General features: G+C 27.3%; 1 protein-coding gene across 6 annotated transcripts in view; it reads right to left on the bottom strand.

The window, feature by feature from the left end:
- The window catches only part of LOC136989043 (peripheral plasma membrane protein CASK-like), a 262,489-nt gene that overhangs the window by 218,024 nt on the left and 21,419 nt on the right, over positions 1-23,046 (bottom strand). For 4 of the 6 annotated variants that reach the window (XM_067287105.1, XM_067287111.1, XM_067287106.1 and 1 more), the window contains exons 5-10: positions 17,640-17,815; positions 14,799-14,861; positions 12,168-12,343; positions 8,917-9,039; positions 5,153-5,236; positions 3,082-3,190 (exon numbers count right to left, since the gene is read on the bottom strand). In XM_067287105.1, coding sequence (XP_067143206.1) covers positions 3,082-3,190; positions 5,153-5,236; positions 8,917-9,039; positions 12,168-12,343; positions 14,799-14,861; positions 17,640-17,815 — 731 coding nt within the window. The remainder of the gene's footprint in view (positions 1-3,081; positions 3,191-5,152; positions 5,237-8,916; positions 9,040-12,167; positions 12,344-14,798; positions 14,862-17,639; positions 17,816-23,046) is intronic. The other 2 variants (XM_067287110.1, XM_067287109.1) reach the window with 1 other exon arrangement.

The following is a 23,046-nucleotide window of genomic DNA, read 5'->3' on the forward strand; positions in this document are numbered from 1 at the left end:
AGCAATACATTAACATTCTACAACAGTGTTTACTTTCATCCATAGCAAAGCTATATCCAAATAGAACCTGCATTTTCCTGCAGGATGGAGCCACACATCATACAAGCAGAAAAATACAATAGTGGCTTGCAGAAAAGAACACAGTTCTTCCTTAGCCATCCAACAGCTTAGATCTTTCACCAATTGAGAATGTATGGAACATTATGAAGAGACGAATGCAAAAAACATGCCGTTGGACAGTTGAAGGACTAAAAGCTTCCATCCTAACTATCTGAAATTCCATAATGGCAGATAAATGTGAACACCTAGTCAACAGCATGCCTAAACTTATAGAAGGTATTTTGGCTGCAAAAGGTGATGCAACAAAATATTAAACATGCAGTGGTCTATGTTCATTGACAGGGATGACACAGCAGTCTATGTTTTCTGATGCCTGTGACTTTAACTGGCTCAATTTTGTTAAACTTGCAAGATATCAAGTTGATATTTAGCAAAACTAAAGATTAATTACTGTGTATTCGTTTTAAATTATGTAAAACATTCATTCAATGATTCAAAGCTACTTTTTTTAAACCTATCTATTGGATGTCATGTTAACTGCAGCCAGATTTTTTAAAAACTTTATCATAGGCACAAAAGAAAATCATTGTTGCCACATCAATACTGACTTGATATATAGCAATTGCCAGAATTGGCAACACTGCCCTGTTCCATTATCCAAATAGTAGCTAAAAACAAAATGCACCTGTCTACATCTATATTCAGTGACTCAGAATGAACTAAAACTTGAAATTTTAAGTTTTTCTTTCTTCATCCACTCATTTTTGGATAATATAATATTTAAATACAAAAGAACAGCTAGATTCCTTTATCAGGCTATTAAGGCTAAATAATTACTAAGTATTTATATACCTAATAGCAATGGGCAACTCTTTTTCCAAAATATTATAAAATTTATTTATAATTATTAAATTTAAGAAGAGACAATGGCCTAACCACCCACCTCCTGCCAAATTACTTATAATTATTTAGTCATAATAACCCAATAAAGAAATCCAGCTGTTTGATATTTTAAGTAATTATCAGGTTAGTTATGTTTATTGTCAGGTTTATTCACTTGCAAAACTTAAAGTATGATTTACGTGGATTAAGTTCAAAATGAGTTGTTACTTATTTTAACCAAATGACTTGGATAGTTTGCATTAGGTGGCTACCTAGCTTATCTAATTTACAGGCTTTAGCTGTAGCATATGTAAAATGAAGACCATATTTACAAAACAAACTGTCATCATGCAGAATCAAAGCTTCAGATAACAGAATAGTGTGAAAAAGTTATATTTGCTTGATGGATAAAAGACAACTTATTTATTTAAATTTTAGTTTAATATAGTTCCAAAAATGTGAAAAGACAAAGTTCCAAACAAACTAGAATTATTTACATTTTTAAGAATGAAGACTGTACAGATGAGTTGAATCTTTAAAATCCTTTTAGTTCCAATCAGGAATTGATAGTTAAATAACAAAGGTAAAATACTAAAAATCTTTGTTTAAAAAAAGACTGGACAATGATACTACATCAAAAACAATACACACAATTTTCTTTAATAATAATAATTTTCTTTAGTTACCCAATTTCCATCAAAGGACTCTAGCATCAATCTTAGCAGTACTGATAATTACAACTTTTTAGACCTTTTTTTTTTTTAATAGTGTATAAAATCACTACTTTTTTAAAAAGAAGATTTTTAGCATTTTGTCTTCAAGTTGTCAGCTACCAATTCCTGACTGGAATTAAAAAGGATCTTAAAAAGACTGTAATTCATCTATATAGTCTTCATTGTTTATAACAACAGAAATTTCAGATGTAGATAAGAGGTTCTGAAATTCATTCTTTTCTTTCTGAAATTCTCAAACTTGTAAAGTTTGAGAATTTTAATACAGCACTTCTAACATCCAAAGATTTGTAAGTAAGTAAATCCAAAAGTTTTCAATGATGACGACTTTATTCATCATCATCATTGAAAACCTTAGATGTTAGAAGTGCTGTATTGAAATTCTCAAACTTGTAAAGTTTACAGAGAAAATAAAGTAAGTTCAGATATAATCCAAGATAATGTTAAGTTTTTTTAACTGTTTATGGCAAACACTTCATTTATAGAACATGGACATAACAGAAAAAGAAATGTAAAAAACTAAAATAACTATGATTGAAAATAATAATAGATTAAACACTAACAATAAAATAATTAGGACTATTTGGTTTAAACAATCCAATACAGGAAGTTCCAAATTAAATAAAAATGTTTTCTATGTAATCAAAAATACACAATTGTATTTAGAATGAGAAAAAATACAAAGTTTACTATGTTACTTATCAAATTCCAAGACTGACAAGTTTCAAGACTATGTAAGTTGAAAATAAATCCACTGAATTCAGAACATAGATTTTCAAATATAAATTATCCATGTTGGGTTGCATGGATTGAGAAATCAGTCAGATTAATCATTAACTTTATACTTTTATATGCATATAATAAACTCAATCCTGAAATTTAATTACCAAATTGCTTATATTATTATTTCTACACAAATTCAATGTGAAATCTAAACATATATGTATTCAAATTGTAAAGTTTTATAATTTCATCTCAGCATTAATAATAAAATAAACATATTACAAACAAACAAAAATGTACTTCTCTCATTTTTAAAATCTATGATTAACAGAATCATGTACTGTTTTTCATAACAATGCCATATTATTATTTATAAAGAAAAAAAAATTATAATCTGGTTAATATGATAAGTAGCCAAAGCTCTAATAATGCCTGAGGAAGAAATGAAGATGCTTTCATAGAATAATAAAGGCAAATACAGTACTGTGTAAGTAATATAGGTATAAACAATGATAAAAAATATTCTTTATATATATATTTTACTAAATTAAAATTCAATAAATTTTAAAATTTTGTATTTTATTACTTTAAAATGTTCTTAAGTTACTGAAAATTTTAACTATTTTATGTGACTTCCACATTTATTTTTGTAATTAATTAGTTAGACAAATATAAGTCTACCCACCTGTCGAAGTAACATCATCATCTATATTGAAGTCTGCAGTACCATCTAAAGAAGGATCATTATAAAATCCAGTCCATTTTGGACTTGAAACAGCAGCAAGAACAGCACCCTGGAAAATGATAAATATTAATGAAATGGGATTAATTAAATTTTAAAATTAAATTATAGTTCTACTTTAGTCAAGAGATAGCACCTAATGTCTACCTCTAATTGTTCTTATCAGTTAATTTCTAATTATAATATTTGTAGGATTTCTGCCCAATTATTTTGGCTGTTGGTTGGTTGTTTGTTTATTAATATACAACAGGTTATTGGGATGTTGATATATGTATATAAATTGATTTGTCAAATCAAAATCTATTCTACATGTAAAACTGAAGAGACTCAAAGTAAGCCTAAAACATTTTTTATAAATAAAAGTTGTTGGTAACCTTAACAAGAAGTTTTGAAGGACATTTTTATAACCTTACCCTCCTTAAATTGTCCTAGCTTAGGCATATTTGTAATTAGGAAAACTTAACTGTGTACTAATTGAATAGCTTTAGACACACAAAAAAAGGTTATGACAGAAGATAACAGAATAATTTTAAACTTAAAATAATTTCACATTTAATTTTTTCAAGCTTTTTCTAGATTATCTCTATTCTAGATATTCTAGGCTATAATGAAAAATTCCACAAACATTTTGAACACCCATCTTTAAAAACCTGATTTTGCAGTACTTAACTATTTTTCAATAAATTATTTATAAATTTTATATAAAGTGGTACTATCAAACACACCAAAGATCACTCAATGTAACATTTTTGGAATAATCTTCATTCCATAAACTTATGTCATCTATAATTAAATTACATGAAAGGTCACAGAATTGGTATTTTGAGACTATCAAATGTGATATTTTTCATTATGGACTTTTTATACTATCCAATGAGTTTATAGTTTACATTTTCAGGCATTACCATATTTACAATAATGAAAAATACAGAATTATTTTTAAATTAAATTATTGAATATAAAAATTTATTGGTAAAGTAAAGTAGTTTTTATTTCTTAAGGATTTTGAAATCATTTGTACATTTATTTTTGTCACTAACAAATATTATTGAGTATTTACTACAGTCACATCAATAAAAATGTTAATTATAAAATTTTATATTAAATTAATAATTTATATCAAATAATTTTTATTACTTCTAAACATTTTCAATAATAAAAGCTGTTATTAAATTTTACTAAATTTCTAAAAAATAAAAAGTAAAGACTTCCTAACCAACCTATTTTCATTACTATCTTAAAATATAGTACATAACTTTGAATAAAAAATACTTGACTTACTCTTCTATCTCATTAACGAAAACTATATTTTAGATTTAAACCATGTATTGAAGTATATTTACGTATTTCATCAACTAGTATTTCACTTACCAAATATCAAACCATCAAAATCACTGATTAACAAATATTAGTTACATTCAGAAAATTTAATTGTTGAATAATAATTTTTTTTTTTAAATTGAAGAAACATCTTTATATTTTAATTTGCATGAAAAATCTATATATGTTACCAGCAAAACCCGATTTTATGCCAAACTAGTTTGGCGTAAGCGTGTCAGGCGAAACAAGTTTAGAATTATTATTCAAGTATATTAATGGTTAAAATAAAAAAGGCAATCAATTAGATGAATAATATTTATTCAAACATAGTCTACTTAATAATTTTGGTAATTTATAAGAATAGGTTAGGTTAGAATGCACATCCCCACAGTTCCATGTCTTCTGATTGCTGGGCTTGGAGACAAACCACCACCTTCAATACCTAGGGTAACATTAACCCCGTTTTTTTTATAATTAAATAGACTATGTTTGAATAAATATTGTTCATCTAATTGATTGCCTTTTAATTTTATATTTAACCATTAATATACTTGAATAATAATTCTAAACTAGTTTGGCCTGACATGCTTACGCCAAACTAGTTTGGCCTAGGCAAAACTAGTTTGGCGTAAAATCAGGTTTTGCCAGTAACATATATATATAAATAAATTTTTAAAATTTTTAGACTTCATACCTTTAATTTTCGTCTTGTATTAAATTTTCTCATTTCTTCTACAGCTTCATTTAAATGAGTTTTAGGAGCACAAATCTCTCTTTCCTGTAAGTATTAATAAATTACTATAATTATTGATTACAATAAATTAAAAATTGTTTTAACCATTTACTTTCTGAACACACATTAATTTTAAAACATGCTTAAGCTATAATAATCGTATTATATCAAACTACCATATATCATATCTGTAGAACCTTCTATTTGGAATCTGAATGATAATTTGCAATGCATTCACATTATGAATTCTTACATGAAAATTATGAATTCAAATTGCATTCTAGGACAATGTTTTATCAGACATAAATTTAATTAAAATTCATTATTAATGTTATTAATAAGTAATATATGCCAACATATAAATCAAATTCATTAATCCTTGGTTAAAATCTGATTAATTTAATTAACACATTTTTGGTATAATTATCAAATTTTAATAATCATTGACAATGTTCAAAAGCATAAATACAGTATAATCTTTAAATTGGGATTGTTACAATCCCAATTTAAAGATTATACTGTATTTATGCTTTTGAACATTGTCAATGATAAACCAAGAAATCATTTCCATATTTAAGAGGTTATACTTGAAAAAATGTTATGTAAAATCAAGAATCATAGTTATCATTATAATGTGTAGAGTCACTGTCATGACTCTACACTTTATAAAAAGTCACTAACTGACTATACTATGTATACAGAAATCACAGTTGCCAATTTTCAGGGTCAATTTCTCTGCCCCAAACACCTAAAGTAATTCTGAATATCTTGTTTGAAAGATAACTGTTTTCTTAGGTAGTGTGCAAAATTTTCAAGTTTTTCTATAAATGGGTTGCTGAAATATAAGCAATCATAAAGTGCAAAAGTCACTAAAAAAGTTGTATTTTCTTCTTCATCTAACACTACAGATGCTCCTAGAGAAAAAACTACTGGGTGTAGAAAGCTCAAATTTTAAACTTAAATCTCTCTCATTATCAGCAGATGTTCTCAAAACTTCCAGGCCAATATGTCAAAGTTCCCCAAAAAGCAATTTTACTTTTACTCCTTAATTTTATGCTTATTAAGTATAAAGTTTGATTGAAACAAATGATTTGTATTCAAAATGTTATCCAGAACAACAAAAGCTCAAACTTATGCAAATTAAAACTCTCTATAATGATTTCACTAAACTGAATATTGAAAGCAGTCACTCAGCAGCTGTCACTGAGTGCCAACAAACTGTACATCACCTTAAGGTCTTATACATTCTATCTTAGATCTTGACACTAGGACCAATGAGAGGGTGGATGAAGTAAAATTCACAGGGATCTGGACATCATCTCACAATTTGTTTTTTTACATGCTTAGCAATAACTATTATTGTTCTTTATAGAGAATCACACCAGAATGCAAAATTTCCAGCAAAGAAACACCCAAATTCAATATTCAAATGTTTTCAGCCACTACTTTATCGGCCCTCTTCAGGAAACATAAAACGGAAAAAACCATTCTATTCGTAGAATGCAGCCACGTTCTAATTTTAAAAGTTTCAAAAAGGTTCGAATAAAGGCTGAGACATATCGTATGTGATCTATATTTCAGGAGTGTAAGTAGTATTTCCATGCATTTGGTACATGAATGGCATCCGTGTTGATGCAGGCTCCACTTCTGTCCGCCCTTAGATCTCTATGGCTTCCAATGCTCTAATGTTTTGTCAGTCGAAGACCCTGAGCATTAGGGTAGTCTGGTCCCAACAGGGGGAAATCCCTGGAACACTGGTGTAACGTGCCAGAGCTGTATTAATGTTTCCATTTTTGTACATCATATTTGTGACCTCTTAACCTGGCTTGCAGTGATCTGTACATCTGGAAATTTTCCCCTGTTGAAACAAGGCTACCCTAATACCCAGGGTCTTCGACCAACAAAACATTAGAGCATTGGAAGCCATAGAGATCTACAGGGTGGACAGAAGTGAAACCTGCATCAACACGGATGCCATTCATGTACCAAATGCATGGAAATACTATTTAGACTCCTAAAATATAGATCACATACGATATGCCACAGCCTTTATTCAAACCTTTTTGAAACTTTTAAAATTAGAACACAACTACATTCTATAAATAGAATGGTTTTCCCATTTTAATTTCCTGAAGAGAGCCAATAAAGTAGTGGCCAAAAACATTCAAATATTAAATTTGGCTGTTTCTTTGCTGGAAATTTTGCATTTAGGTGTGATTCTCTACATGTACAGTTCCAGATTTCTGGTAAAGTGGTTGTTTATTATTGTTCTTTATTTTGTAAAAAAGATAAATATATCCATAAAAAAATTAAACTCAAAATCAATTTTCAAATAATTTATTTACTTGGGACCATGTATATTTTTCCCCAGGCTTGGCAACATCTCTCAATGCCCTGCTTGATGCAATAACACATTTATTAACCAAAAGCAATTAAAATCCAAACAGAAACATCTGAGATGTAAAAAAAATTGCTTCAAGTAGATTATGACAATTTAGATGACAATCAAATTTTTTTCTTTTCTTAGTTTTCTTTAGTGAAGATAAGCATGGCACTTTATTTCAAAATGTAGAAAATAATAATACAGGTAAAAATCTTCTGGGTGTCACTTCAAAGCTCATCTTTTTACCAAAGAAAAACTTCTAAGGAAAAAATTTGTCATCTAAATTGTCATAATCTTTTATTTTTTTTTTTTACACAATTTTCTTTTTACATCTCAGATATCACCACCACCATTATCATCATCAATATTAAAACTATATATCTGAATATCAAAAAATTCACTATAAACACAAATTTTATAAATGGTTTTTTAATAACTAAATAACACAATAAAATTAAATTTAGCAAAAATATAGATGAATGGAAACTTAATAAAACAATATTGTTCAATAAAAAAAAAGCAATGATCTATTAATAATTAATTATTGTAAAATACATAAAGTTGGGTAACTGATTGACTGACTATCATAGCAAGAAAAGCAAAATAAACAGAATTTTCTTAATAAATTTCATGAATAAATTATTATAATACAATAAAAACTAACTGAAAAAATTTTTGATATCTCACAACTGATAAATAATCATGTCACAATGTTATATTTCTTAATTTGGGTAATATGAATAAATATGTTTATTTTTTGATGGTTTCTAATATTTTTTCAATACTTTTCCTTTTATGATACCAAATTAATTTGCCATTCATATTCCAGACACAAATTAGCCACTTTAATAATATATTTACTATAAAAATATTTGTATCTGGCAATCAAAACAGTAAACTCTTATCACATTTTAAACTTCTTTATAGTTTGTTCTATAATGTTCAATCAATGTGTCGTTCTCATTCCCAATGCTCACTAATCAGTTATAATAACTACTTACTATGAAAATAGTCATATCTGGCAAAACATGACAGAAAACATTATACAAGTTATCTCATAGAGGGTATCTGTTGTTTAATTGCCAACTATGTGATAATTTGTAGTTGGCAGTCAACATGTTAAATGACTTATCAAACTATTAATTCTAAGATTATGTAAAAAAAAAAAAAAAAAAAAAAAAAATAAATAAATAAATACAAAAGTTTACTATAAAAATTTTAAAAAAAAATACAGAATAAATTATGTAAAACTTATAAAAAAACTTTCCATAATTAAGTAAAGTAAATTCTATCATCATTTCTCTAATATTCATAACTTGTATTAATTATAAATTATAATTACCCTTAACCAAGGATGTTCAAGTGCTTCCTCGATAGTAATTCTTTCAGCAGGATCAACAAGAAGCATCTTTTTAACAAGATCTCGAGCATGATCACTAATATGATCCCATTGTCTTCCAACCATCTTTTAAAAAAAGTTTTTTCAATTAGTATTTTATTACAAATGTAACATTTCTTATTCATGAGTAAATAAAGACCAGTTTTTTAAAATAAATGTTTTAAAATCTTATTTTCCAATCTGTTTATTAAAATTATAAAATCAAATATCACATTACTATAGATAGATTAAATTTGTCTTTTCAGTCACATTTATGAATTTTAAAGAAACAATACACACATTTAACAAGTAATACAAATCAAACTACACATGAATTAATTTAATATATGTTTTAAAATCATCATCATATTTAATTTATGAAATTTATTGTATAAATTTTATTTAATTGAACTTTTTAAAAATGTCACAAAACTATTTTAGTATTTCATTTAGCTTATAATAATTGAAACAAAAAATATCTATTTATTATAATTTCCAATTCAACTCAGTAAAACTTGTGTAAACTGGAATCGCACTGTAACGAATTATTTTTTCTATTTTGGCAGGTTTCCATTTGAACAGCTTTTAGTGTATTTTAAAGCCAAACAATAGCCGAATTATATCAGGCTATATTACTATTATTATTATTAATTAAATGCTAAGTAATGTAGCACTAGAGAGGCAGGCATCAAGTGCCATCTTCCGCTAAAATTTAATAATTACAATTAAATTAATATTTTAATGATTAATTTAGAAGTTTCTGGAAGAAAAGAATCAATTCAAAGCAGAACTTGAACTTGTAACTCTTACTTGCTGTGCTTCCAGAACCTTCTGAATTAATTATTAAAATATTAATTTAATTATAATTATTAAATTTAGCAAGAAATGGCATTAACACCTGCCTCTAGTGCCAAGTTACTTAGCATTAAATTAATAATAGTAGTAATAATATTGCCCAATGTAATCTGGAAATTGTCTGGTTTTAATATATAACTATCAAATGTAAGATGTTTATATTTAGTATATTTTTTTTTAAATCTTAAACTAAACCAGATAAATGTCACTCTAAATGAGATAATTGTTATGCTCTGCAATGATCATTATACTTGAAGACAATTTTTGTTGAATTAACACCTTAATATAATCTACAATAATAAATACAGTTGTAGTCAATTTATTTTGAATTTTTATAAAGCCAACTAATATACTGGCAATGAATTCATTTAGTGATACTGACACTGATTACAAATTAGAAAATTTATTAATCAAAATTCAGTAAACAGACAACATTTGAAAAATATTCATATTTAAAATTTCTGATATTAATATTAAAAAAAATTATAAAATTCATAAACAAATTTTTGTAAAATAAAGTTATTCTGTAAGTTTTTATTTTTTTGTAAAATAAAAACTAAATTATCTTATATATAAAATTCTCATGTCACAATGTTAGTTACCTTACTCCTCCGAAACGGCTTTACCAATTTTTACCAAATTTTATATGCATATTCAGTAGGTCTGAGAATCGGCTACTATCTATTTTTCATACCCCTACACCATTTCTCCCCTTTCAAAAATATATTTATATATGGATTAAGGCTTTTATGTCCAACAGATGGCGCTAACTTCCGACAACCTAAGTTTGCTTTTCTGTGAGGCATTATGCTTTTCTGTGAGAATGGACTGAAGCAGATCATTTTCTATCTATCTATATAAATAAAATATAACGTTCGTTTGTTCCTACCGATTCCTTTGAAATTTTGACACAACGTTGCATTCGAATACGCACGTGTTTTTATATAATATACATGTCGAAATTCCCCCCAGTGGGGGGAGATGGACGGGATTACGGCTTACCGTGAAGAACTCGGCTTCTATTATACTAGTTTACATGCGGTTTTTTGCGTTTTTAATTGCGTTTTAATAGGAGACGTCAACAGAATATACACTAAAAAGGGATTTTTCGATATTCCCCAGCGGGAAAAGTGACGGGATTCAGGCTTACTGTGAAGAACTCGGCTTTTATTATACTATTTTAGATGCGTTTTTGATTGCGTTTTAATAGGGTACGTCAAGAGAATGTACACTAAGAAGGGATTTTTTGAAATTTCCCCCACGGGGGAAGTGTTATACATTTATAATAGATACATTTTGAGCCACAACAACGCGTGGCCGGGTCAGCTAGTTCTATATAAAATCAGAACTAAATGTATAAGCATAACACCATTACACAATTAAAATGAATGACAGTGTCTGATTTGCAATAATTATTACAATATAATGCTCTCTCTCTTCACTTCAAGTGAAGACGACAGAGTAAGGAATAGCTTCTTAATTAGGAATTGATTAAATAATAGTTTCACTATTAAAATCCATTTCCTGGTTTATTTCATTTAAAGAAATACTTCAAGATATTTATATCGTATATCCTATTTACTCCTGCGGGAAATCATACTATATTTTAGAGTAATAAGTTATAACAATACAATAAATGTATAATTACTGTAATTCAATTACAAATTAAAAAAAACATAACTTGAAATATACAAAATGAAATAATTTTTTAGAATTAAAAAAAATTTGATTATTATATTAGAATTACACATGCTGATAAAATAAACAAACTCACAATAAATTTTCACATTAAATTTATATATTTTGAATGCATAAGAGTAAACCTACATCTTAATAAATTCAATTATAATAGAAGTTTGTTAATCTAGCATCCAATAATCCAGAATGTCCAGTAATCTGGCATCCTTTGGAAATTAGCCAATAAAAATACTGCATGCTAATATTCCACAAGTTGAAATTTGTTTGGGCACAATGTGCTAACACTGAACAAAGATCAAAATAAAAGTGAGTGTGTGTGGCCATGCACATCGCTACATGTTGGGGAAGTCAACTGTGGGATTAAGAGTAATGTGAATGAGAAAAATTACTTTTGTTACAGCACCTTGTTTGTGTTGTGGGCTTTCACTGATACAAAATGTAGCAATGTCTACAATGTTCAGCATTGTAATCCAGCATTTTCAATAATCTAGCACCACTCTGGTCCGATAGGTGCCAGGTTAACAAACTTCTACCGTTGTTATTATTTTAAAGTCTATTTTTTCAAATCATTATTTTATAATGTTTTCAAAATTAAATTTTTAAGTAAAACATTATTGCAAAATATTTATTAACAATTTAACTAATATTTTATAGTTAATTACGTTTATCCTTCCACTGCATATTGCTTCATATAGTCGTTCTTTTGTTCCTATAAATGGTAAAGTGCCTGTTAAGAGAGTATATAATAATACTCCACAACTCCAAATGTCTGCTGGTTTGCCATATGGTTTTCTTTGGACAACTTCAGGTGCCATAAAATGAGGAGTGCCTATTCTACCTACAATTTACAATATTTAATTATATTCTTTTAAGTAATTTTAGTAATTCAAAAAAAAAAAAAATTATATTTAAATTTCCAAAACAGCAGCATCATAATAATAATTACAATAGATGCTCCTTTTATAATCTAGTTAGTTCCTGTAAAAGTACACTTTAACAAACATTGTACATTAAATTTCACTTTGTTTAAGCACAGTAACACAAACCAATGATGTGTTATTGAAAATAAACCTCAAATATAATATAAAATAGCCAGTAAAAGCTGTAGTATTTAAATATGGCATTTCATATAATAATAAAATTATACAAGTCATACCAATGAAAAATTACAGAATAAACAGTCATAAAATGGAATCTACTACTATAAAAATGCACTAATAAATAAATTTAATCACTAAAATTTTTAGATTCTTAGTAAAAAGATAAAGTTTAATCTAGAGATACTAACTAGAGTCAAGTGTATCTGAAATTTATATATATAAAATATCAATAAAACCACCAAATACTTTATTTAAGATACAATGTTGTTTTTCTTAAAATTCAACTGAAAGTGAAATACATTAATACAATACAAATAACATCAATACCAGTGAAAAAATTTTACGTGTCAGTTTTGACTCAACATTAAAATTAATACGTCAAGTTGGATGAAAAAAACAATAGTTCAAGCTTCAAATATGAGTGTGAACCCTACATACGCAAAAACATATATTGATTATATGCATTATATCATTATGCAAATCATTTCATAATTATGAAGCTCACATAAGATTTTTTGACTCAAGTTTTAGAACTGTAATTTAACAAACAGCTGTTCTTATGATAATACACACACAAAAGTAATTTGAAAATATTTATATTTAGAAAATTTTTTAAACAAAAACACCTGTTTCATAATTATAAGGTCTTGTTAAAAACACCCATTAACAAGCTTTTGAACAATTGAGAAGAAAATTTTTACATATATTAATATTTTGTTGGATTTCCTGAATAGTTAATAACTTTAAATATTCTGTTTTGCATAAAATTAAGTAAATTTTGAAAAAACATTAACATCAATGCATGTCCCTGCTGATTCAATGGCATCTCTCAGTTCATTTTAGGACTCAAATATTTATGCAAAAAATCATCAGTCTAACAAGTATACACCAAAAGGCTTTCCACTAGATTTAAATATCAGAAAAATAAAGTTCCAAAAGTTCCATTCCATTATACTCAGAATCATCCCTTGCTTTTTCTACAAACATGGATACTTGCATTATTTTGTTGATAAGTAATGTTTTTCTGAGAAATTGACAAACATATGGAAAGACACTGATATCCAAGACCTTAATGTATTTAAAACTGTTCATTTTTGAAGAAACAAACTGGAGATGATTGTCTTTCCAGCTGAAAACTGCCCAAACCATGGCATTGCCAACATTATGCTTAGAAAAATAGCATGGTTCTTTCCTCAGATCATGCTGGTATCCAGAAAAAGCATCAGCAACATCAAAGTTAAATTTATTCTCATCTGGAAAGATCACCTGCAAAGCATTATAGATTTAGTATATTCCCATCAAATGAAGAAGCAAAATATGCACAAAAAGAAATAGAAAAGTTCCTATTTTCAGTCACAATCCATATTGTTTCTGGCAAATTCCAGTCAAATTTCTTTATTACTTTTATTCAGGAGAGGAGTGCTTCTGAGTAGAAAACATTTTTATTATGCTTTAGTACACACCACAAAACTGTTTTGGATACATTTAAACTGCTTTTAAATTTTGTTGAGGCTTTCATTACCAATTAATGCCTTGTGTGTAGGCATTCCTCATGCTTGTATGAAATCATTTTCTGCCAGTGGCTATTTCATTGCCATAACCAACAGGATTGAAAGAAAATTTTCAACTATGCTCAAGGAATGATTAATTTTTTAGAAATAGCTCTTAAATTTATTCCTTTGTACACAGCTGGTATTTTTTTCCTTTTCTAACTCTGAAAGCCAGATACCATGAACTTCACTTTGTTATATATGTTTAAGCCTAAAAAAGCAAATAAAAAAAGCAGAAATCACAGCAGAGTAGTAAGTGACATTTATATAGTTATGAAATGGAATATTTCAGAATTTTTATCAAAAAAAAATTTATTAATGAAATTCTTTTAAAAATACTTTTTTTATATATTCATCTTTAGTAATTCTACCATAGAGAAACTGCACTTTCAAGGTCCTGTAATATAATTTACTAAAGTTATAAAATCTTGAGTTATCTTGCAATTATAAAACATATGGTATGTAATACTGTATCTAATAATAATTTATGCATATATTTAAAATATTTGAAATATATGCATAAAATATTATATATGCTATTAAATAATTATTTTTAAATATACCCATTTTAATAATAAATTTCTAGGTTATAAAAATTAATATAAAATGTTCATAATTATGTAAGTTAAAACTTATTTCTTACCCTTCTCATCACATTTCAAATAAAATTTTACAGCTGAGCTTAATTTCAATGAGTATCTCTCTTCTATGGAAAGGAATAAAAACAAATGTGAACATAAAAATAAAAAAAATCATAAAGACCAAAATTTCAGATTAAAATAAAATTTATACAAAAATTAACTAAAATTAACATATAACTAAAATGTAGTTAAAATAAAAATCAATAAAATAATTATTATAAGATATTAATATTAAAAAAAATTATTACTGAAAAATAATCATTAAGACAGTATAAACAAAAAATGAAATCTATAAAATGAAAACTGAAACACAGTTGTAAACAAAGTATGGTTTTGACATTGATAAATATTTAACAAGTCTATCTATCAGTTATTTCAAAATTAAATAAACTAATTTATTCAGTGTGTATGTATGTGTGTTAATTATTAAAATCAACTTTATTCAGAAATATAACTACTAGCAGTAAAAGCATTTGAAACAAATTTGTTGTTTTCTGAATTCTTAATATTTGAAGAAAACATTTACAGAATAAAAACGATAGCATTTGATGTAAAAGCAATAATTTTTAGTAGTGTGGTTTATTCATTTTTTCACTGAACAATCTGCATATATTCCAAATCACTACTCATTTACCAACAACTAAACTAATCATTTACCTAATGTTAATTTTTGTTTCCATGACATAACATTTTCATTTTAAAGCAATGCCTCAAATGTAAACAAAAATTAAATTAAATTTACCACATACATCTCATGTTTAGCTGCAACACATGCACTACTGTTTGACAATAACAAAGACAGCATTACTTAGTAATTTCATTTGTTTGAGCATTTGTTACACAAGAACTATATATTAATGGGCTATATAATATACATGGTACGATCCAAAAGTTCAGGGACTGCAGTAATCTATGACAACAAGAGCATGTATTTGAAGTTACAGCATATGAAATGGATTCTACCAAACCACCTCTACGTGTTCAGGTTAATTTCACCCATGTCATGTGATTAAACCGCGAGCACTGCTGTTTTTTCCCGGAGATAGTTACCTTTGTCCTGCGACGTAATCAAAGTGGAGTTTCAAGAACAACATCCAACATTTCGACTTCACCGTGACCTTTCACCGTAGAATCACCGTACACCTTTCTTAGCAAGTTTAAAATCTCTGTAGGTGTTTTACCTAAACGCTGACAAAATCTTAATGTTGGAGGTTCTTCTTGAAACTCCACTTTGATTACGTCGCAGGACAAAGGTAACTATCTCCGGGAAAAAACAGCAGCGCTCGCGGTTTAATCACATGACATGGGTGAAATTAACCTGAACACGTAGAGGTGGTTTGGTAGAATCTATTTCATACGCTGTAACTTCAAATACATGCTCTTGTTGTCGTAGATTACTGTATTCCCCGAACTTTTGGATCGTACCACGTATATATACTATACAACTAAATATAACTATACAATAATATAACTATATATAATATAATAATAATTATTATTATTGATAATTACAAATAAACTTATTCCAATATTGTACACAATTGACTGTGTTATTAAATAAATATTAAAAAAAAAGACACCTGTTTCACTAAAACTATCACTACTTATTTTTTTCCAAAAATGGACCTATACCACTTTCATTTATAATGGCTCATTTTTTACATTAAAGTGAGCAATTATTTACTGTGACATCATCACAATGCCAGTTTTAAATCAAACTAAAAATCATATTTTTAGTTTGATTTAAAATATATGCTTTCCATCTCAAATTAGTAGTGGCTTGCCTCTGTACATCATATTTATCCTGTTAACAATATAGTTGTGCCGATCATCTATTAACATTTTTCAGGGGAAACTTTTTGAATTGAAATAATATGACTTCCAGTTTGCACTGGAAAATCACATATAGTTAATTAGGGCCTTCTGCCTCTAAGTTTCCTATATCTGGTCTCAGCTTTCATCTAACTCCATTCTCAAGATTAAGGAAGGACAGACAAACAGGACAACAACAGTTGGAATTTATATGTCTACAACCTTTTCAAATTGTAACCCAAAATTGATGTTATTATATTTTTCACAATTTGTGATTATTGAAAGTGGTATAAGTCCACTTGAACATAAAAAAATTGTTTATTTTCTCTAACAATAACAATTTTATTAATTATTATTACTACATAATAAAATTTAACTTTATACAATTTAGTTTTAACAGTTTTAACAATGTATAGTTTTAAAAACACTACCTGAATTTATTAATGTTTGTCAATATTTTTCAGTTGATTCAAATACAGTAGAGTATCGATTATCCGACCCCCGATTAACCGACTTATCGATTAACCAACTGCGCTCTAGTCGGCAAATTCAATTGTCCGCTAGTGATGTGGCGCTACAATATTTGGCTATGTCTTGGCTACTTTAATATTATTTTTGTTAAATTTTTGCGTGTTTTAGCTGGCAGCACTGGCTCGACCATGAAAAGGAGGCTAGTATTTAAACCAGGCCTAATACACTATACTAATAATGTATTTTTTCATACTTTTCGGTTATCCGACTTTTCAGTTATTCGACCAACCCCAGTCCCCAATTAAGTCGGATAACCGATGCTCTACTGTACAAACCCTTAATTATCTCAATGTATGAATAAATGGACTTATACCACTTTCATTTAATGGCTCATATATTACGTAGAAGAAAAATCAAAATTTTTGCTATTTCAATTATATTTTTGTTTTTTACATTTAACACAATCATAATTCATTAGTATCTATTAATTAGTGTAAAATCTTAGTATTTTGAATTTAAAAGTTAAAAATGATAACTTATTCTATTTATAATCAAATTACCTCCATCTGTAACATATTCACTTGTTAACTGAATAGCAGCACCAAATCCACCTAGCTTTACAGGAGCAGAGTTTTCTTTTGTTGATAATAATATACAATGAGGTTTAATATCTCTATGTATAATGTCGTTGTCATGGCAATAACGTACAGCATCAAATATCTGTTTCATATAATGACTGACCATATAAAAAATTTAAAATTAATTTTTCTGTCAAAAAAATTTATTTATCTAAAACAATCACTTAAAAAAGAAAAATTATATTAAAATCTGAAAATATTGAAATTAAAAAATAATTGTTAAATTCATTAGAAATTCAATAATTTCATTTAATAAGTATATACTATCATATCAATTTGACATTGATAACATTCAAGTTTATAATTATTGCCAAATTAATATCACATGAAATATTCTGTTAAGTTAATAAGTAAAGAAAAACTAGTTTGTAATTTATAGAAGGTAATAAATTAACAAACAACTAATGATTAGCATAATAATTCAGAATCAGGGCTGAGAAGTCGATGTTAGAGTCAGTGTTGGCAAAAGTATTTGCCAAATCTGACTCCTCAACTATTTCATAATTATTTTTACTTTCCCAGTTGTTATAGAACATAACTTGAGGAAAGTATGGTGATCAGTCAAATTTTAACCCCCTTTAATTTTTTGACATTTTGATATTCCATAAGCCCAAAATTAAAAAACTCCTCCAGTGAGTGTGTGAGCATTGTGTCTATTTTGCATTACTGTATATACTCATGTAAAAGTCAAACTTTTTAAATCATTTTTTAGGTCAAATTTATGGGGTCAACTATTACATGGACGCTACTTTTGAAGGGCTGAAATTCAAGCTAAAATTCAAAGTACTAAATCAGAAACAGAAGCCCAACTGACCTTTACACAAAACCACAATGAATTACGGTAATATTACAGATTCAGATTCCTATAGAAAATGATCCTCAACTTAGGGGCCCCATTTTCAATAAAAAAGCAAACTTCTTTTTTATCAATGTTAAAATAAAACTATAAAGTGATTTCTTTACAAGATGGAGCTATTCATTTTTTAATAACGCAGGTTATTCTTCTAGCTAGGAAACAATACAGTAATTTATCATGCTAAGGGGATCAAAGTATGACTTTAAAAATAAATTTAAATTCTAATCAATTTCCAGGTGTGATGGTAAAAGTTGCAGAAAAAAAAAATCAGTCCATTTTCTGTAATAGGTTTTTCAAAAATATGAAACTAGAATTACATGAATTTTTATATTTAATTTTCATGTTTGTTCTCAATGAAAAAAATTCTGGTAAATGTTCACCTGTTGTCAGTGAAATACTAGGGTCAACTTTTACATGAAATCTATTTAAAATTCCAGATTTTTGGCCAAAAATAGGGGGTCAACTTTTACATGGGATCAACTATTATTTAAGTATATATTCAGTATATCTCAGGACTGGATAAACTTAAAATTTTGAAACTTGATTAGGTTATTTCCATACACAAGGCATTAAAAATTTTTATAATTTTTTCGTCATTTAATAAAGTAAAAAACCATAGCTACAATACTGATTTACTAATGCCTTGCTAATTAGTAAATCAGACTAATGAATATCATGTTGGTGATGAATAATACAGGGTGTACATAAAAGAATATAGCAGTTTGAATTTGTTATAGTATCACATTAGGTGTACAAAGTTGGTATAGACTAGAAGGAAAGAGCAAAGAAAACAGTTTTAGTTATAGGTTGTCACTGACCGCTGGATTGGTCGCTATGGACCCGATGACGGGGCTTATCTCATGTGGCCTCAAAGATCTCCTCCCCTGAAATTTTTTCTTTGGAATTTTGTAAAAGACCAAGTCTGCATGCCCCCACTGCCTACTAACCTGTCCAAGTTGAGACACAGGATTGAAGAAGCTATTGCTACTATCACTCAAGAAATGCTGGTTAAGGTATGGGAGGAATTAGCCTATAGGTTGAATGTGTGTTGCATGACAAATGGAGCTCCCATTGAACACTTATAAGGTAAACCGGAGATGTTACTTTCTTTTCACATTTGGTTTGTTATTGTTCGTTAACTTTAAAGTGCAATTAAACACTTTTAAAACTGCTATATTCTTTTATGTACACCCTGTATATATTAATACTAAGGAGCTGGAGTCAGAAAAAAGTCAACTCCCCAGCACTGTTCAACATTTTTGAAAAATTAAGATTTAAAAAAAAAATTAGCTAATTCTGGCAAGCTTAGCAAAAACAAATGTTTAATTATTTGCATTTTTAACACAGTTTATTACTTTACTAAAAGTATGTATGTATAATGTGTGTATAGGGTAGATGTACCAATTTTGGCCAGTGTACCAGTTCTGGCCAGAAAACAAATTTAACTTAAAAATATAATCACCACATATTCAAATCTGTCCAATGAAACAAACTTTTATTGTTAACTGTTCACACAGTTAACAATAAAAGTTTGTTTCATTTGTGATTATATTTTTAAGTTAAATTTGATTTTCTGGCCAGAACTGGTACTACACTGGCCAAAACTGGTACATCTACCCTATATATACATCATACATACTTATTTTTAGTAAAGTAATAAACATCATATATATATATATATATATATATAAACAAAAAAAGCTAACTTTTTAATTTTTCTCACAATTACAAAAACCATAATCCTATAAAACCATATTTACTTGCATATAGAACAAGGTGTGACTTTAAAGATCAAAATAAAGAAAGTTAGATTTATTAATACAATTCTAATTTTATTTTGTTTAATCACAAAATATCAAATGCCTGTAAATGCACACATTGTCCCACAAAAATTACTGGCATTTTAAACTTCAAGGAAAAATCTTGTAAAATCGACAACATAATTTGTTCACGTAAAGCTGGATAATTGGGAACCTTTTTTGCCAATTCTTAACAGTCTAATCCACTCTCCGTCGATTACATTTATGAGTTTCTCCAAATTCTGATTTCCGAATAATCATATGTTTTCACATGAGAATGAATTAAAACTTTATAACAGGATTAAAAATTATAACAGGCTCCCATATGATTTTGGAATTTCAATTTGGAATTCAATTCAAAAGCTTTGCTTTTCCTGTTGCTATTAATGTTTATTCCTGACAATACACAAGAACAATTCAAACGACCCAGATAAAATACTTATGTTTTTTAAACACGAGAGTGAGCATCTGGTAAAAAATGCAAATACATGGTTTACAAAAATTATTGCAAAAATGCAAAGAATCCTTCACTTGCATATATAGGACAACCTAGATTTTTGAAGCAGCAAAAAATGAATAAAAACTTCATCTTATATGCAAGTAAATACAGTAAATGTCTCATTGTGAATTAATTATAAAATTTTAAAATAATTGCACTTTCAATGTATAATATGAAATATTTAGAAATATCATAGGAAATGACATCAACAGGAAAGACCTATCACACAAACAGTATTACTGAAATCTCCAAAACTAGTCAATATCTCATAATGTGAGGTTATAATTACATTATTAGTTCTGGTCTCATTTAACAGATATAAAGTAAAACACTTTTAGATATCTGGATGATAAATAGAAGAATATTCACTAGAAGAATATTCTAGTGAAAAACATATGTCATTACTTTTCATAAATAATTAACCCCATCAATGAAAAAATGTTAAAATGCAAGAATCATTCACTAATCAGATTAATTATTGAAATCATTCTACATTTTGATCATCATTCTAACAAATTTTATAAACATAAAAATTGAAAGCAGATACCATTCTTCACAGTATTTCAGAATAATTCAGAATTACAAATTAAATAAATGATCAAGAAGATTAAATAAATACTGCTTTATTAATATTGATATCTAAGAGAAAAATGTACTAAACTATTTGAATGTACTTAATTTTATAAAAATAAAATTAAATTGAATGCTTTCATTGTAAATACAAATACTTGTCAAAAATTACAAATACTTCACAAAATTTAGACATTAAAGTGACCATTTCAAATTTCTGCACATTATAAATAACAATGAATAACTGTAAAATAAAATTTCAATAACCAATAATTATAAAAGGCATTACATCATGCAAATTATCACAGTTGATAATTTGGATTATTTCTCAGATAAATGTAAATAACAAAACAGGAAATTATTTTAACATTTCTCCTTAAGAATGAGTGCTTGTAAAGAATAACTAATTCAGTCAAATTATTTGTTTTTTAAAGATATTATATTTTTATATTAGTATATTCCAATACAAAATTTTCTATAAAGTAGAAAAATTTTATATTGAATACATTAAATGACAATATAAATATAATACATACCAAACCTTTTTAATAAATTTAATGATTTTCCTCATTCATTAACAATATAAAAGAATAAACTGAGGTTTTAAGTATATAATACAATCATTCTGCCAAACTGCAAATGGAAATTTTAATTTATTCATTTAATAAGTATATAAGAACTTCTTCCAAATTTGAATCTTATTCTGTTCAAAAATATTTGGCAAGGGAGCGTTATGATGTGGTCCTTGGAGATTTCAATAATACTGTTTGTGTGATACATCTTGTTAAATATTTATTAAGCAATGAGATAAACTCCTTGAATGCTTTCAAGAATATAAAACTTAAAAAATTCTGAGCAGCTTAAAAAATTTTTATGAAGACTTTATCAAAGTCTTTGTCGTTGCTTGGCAGTGTGTCCTTACTCTTACTGTAATTGCAAGATCAGAGTTTGCATATTGATGAATAGACTTTTTCAAATTAATGCAATTTTTACATAAAATAATTGTAAATTACAAAATCTTATACATGGTGTCTATTTAACAGATAACAATGCCATTTAATAGAAAACAATGCTAAAAATAAATTTTCATAGAAGAGAAAATGCACTTTTTTCATAAACAATAAAAGCATATAGACTCATAATTTACAATTATTTTATGTAAAAATCATTTTAATTTGAAAAGCAAAAGTCTACTCATTAAGATGTGAACCAGTGATCTACCAAATATGAGTAAGGACACAATGCCAATAAACCATACATACAGTCTTTGATGAAAATTCCACAAAATTTTTTGTTGCTCAGTTTGTTGCATGTTTTTAAGTTCTATTTTCTTGAAAGCATTGCAGAAGTTTTACCCAGTTTTCAATAAATATTTCCACAAAGACCTATCACACAAACAGTATTACTGAAATCTCCAAAACTAGTCAATATCTCATAATGTGAGGTTATAATTACATTATATCTGTTAAATGAGACCAGAACTAATAAAGTAAAACACTTTTAGATATCTGGATGATAAATGTTTTCAGAATTCAATTCCAGCATCAGATTCATCTCAAAATACAAAAGAGAATATAATATAAACTGATTTTTATTTTAGGAATT

This window comes from Centruroides vittatus, unplaced genomic scaffold (assembly GCF_030686945.1).
Source record: "Centruroides vittatus isolate TY-2023 unplaced genomic scaffold, ASM3068694v2 scaffold_435, whole genome shotgun sequence".
NCBI lineage: Eukaryota > Metazoa > Arthropoda > Arachnida > Scorpiones > Buthidae > Centruroides > Centruroides vittatus.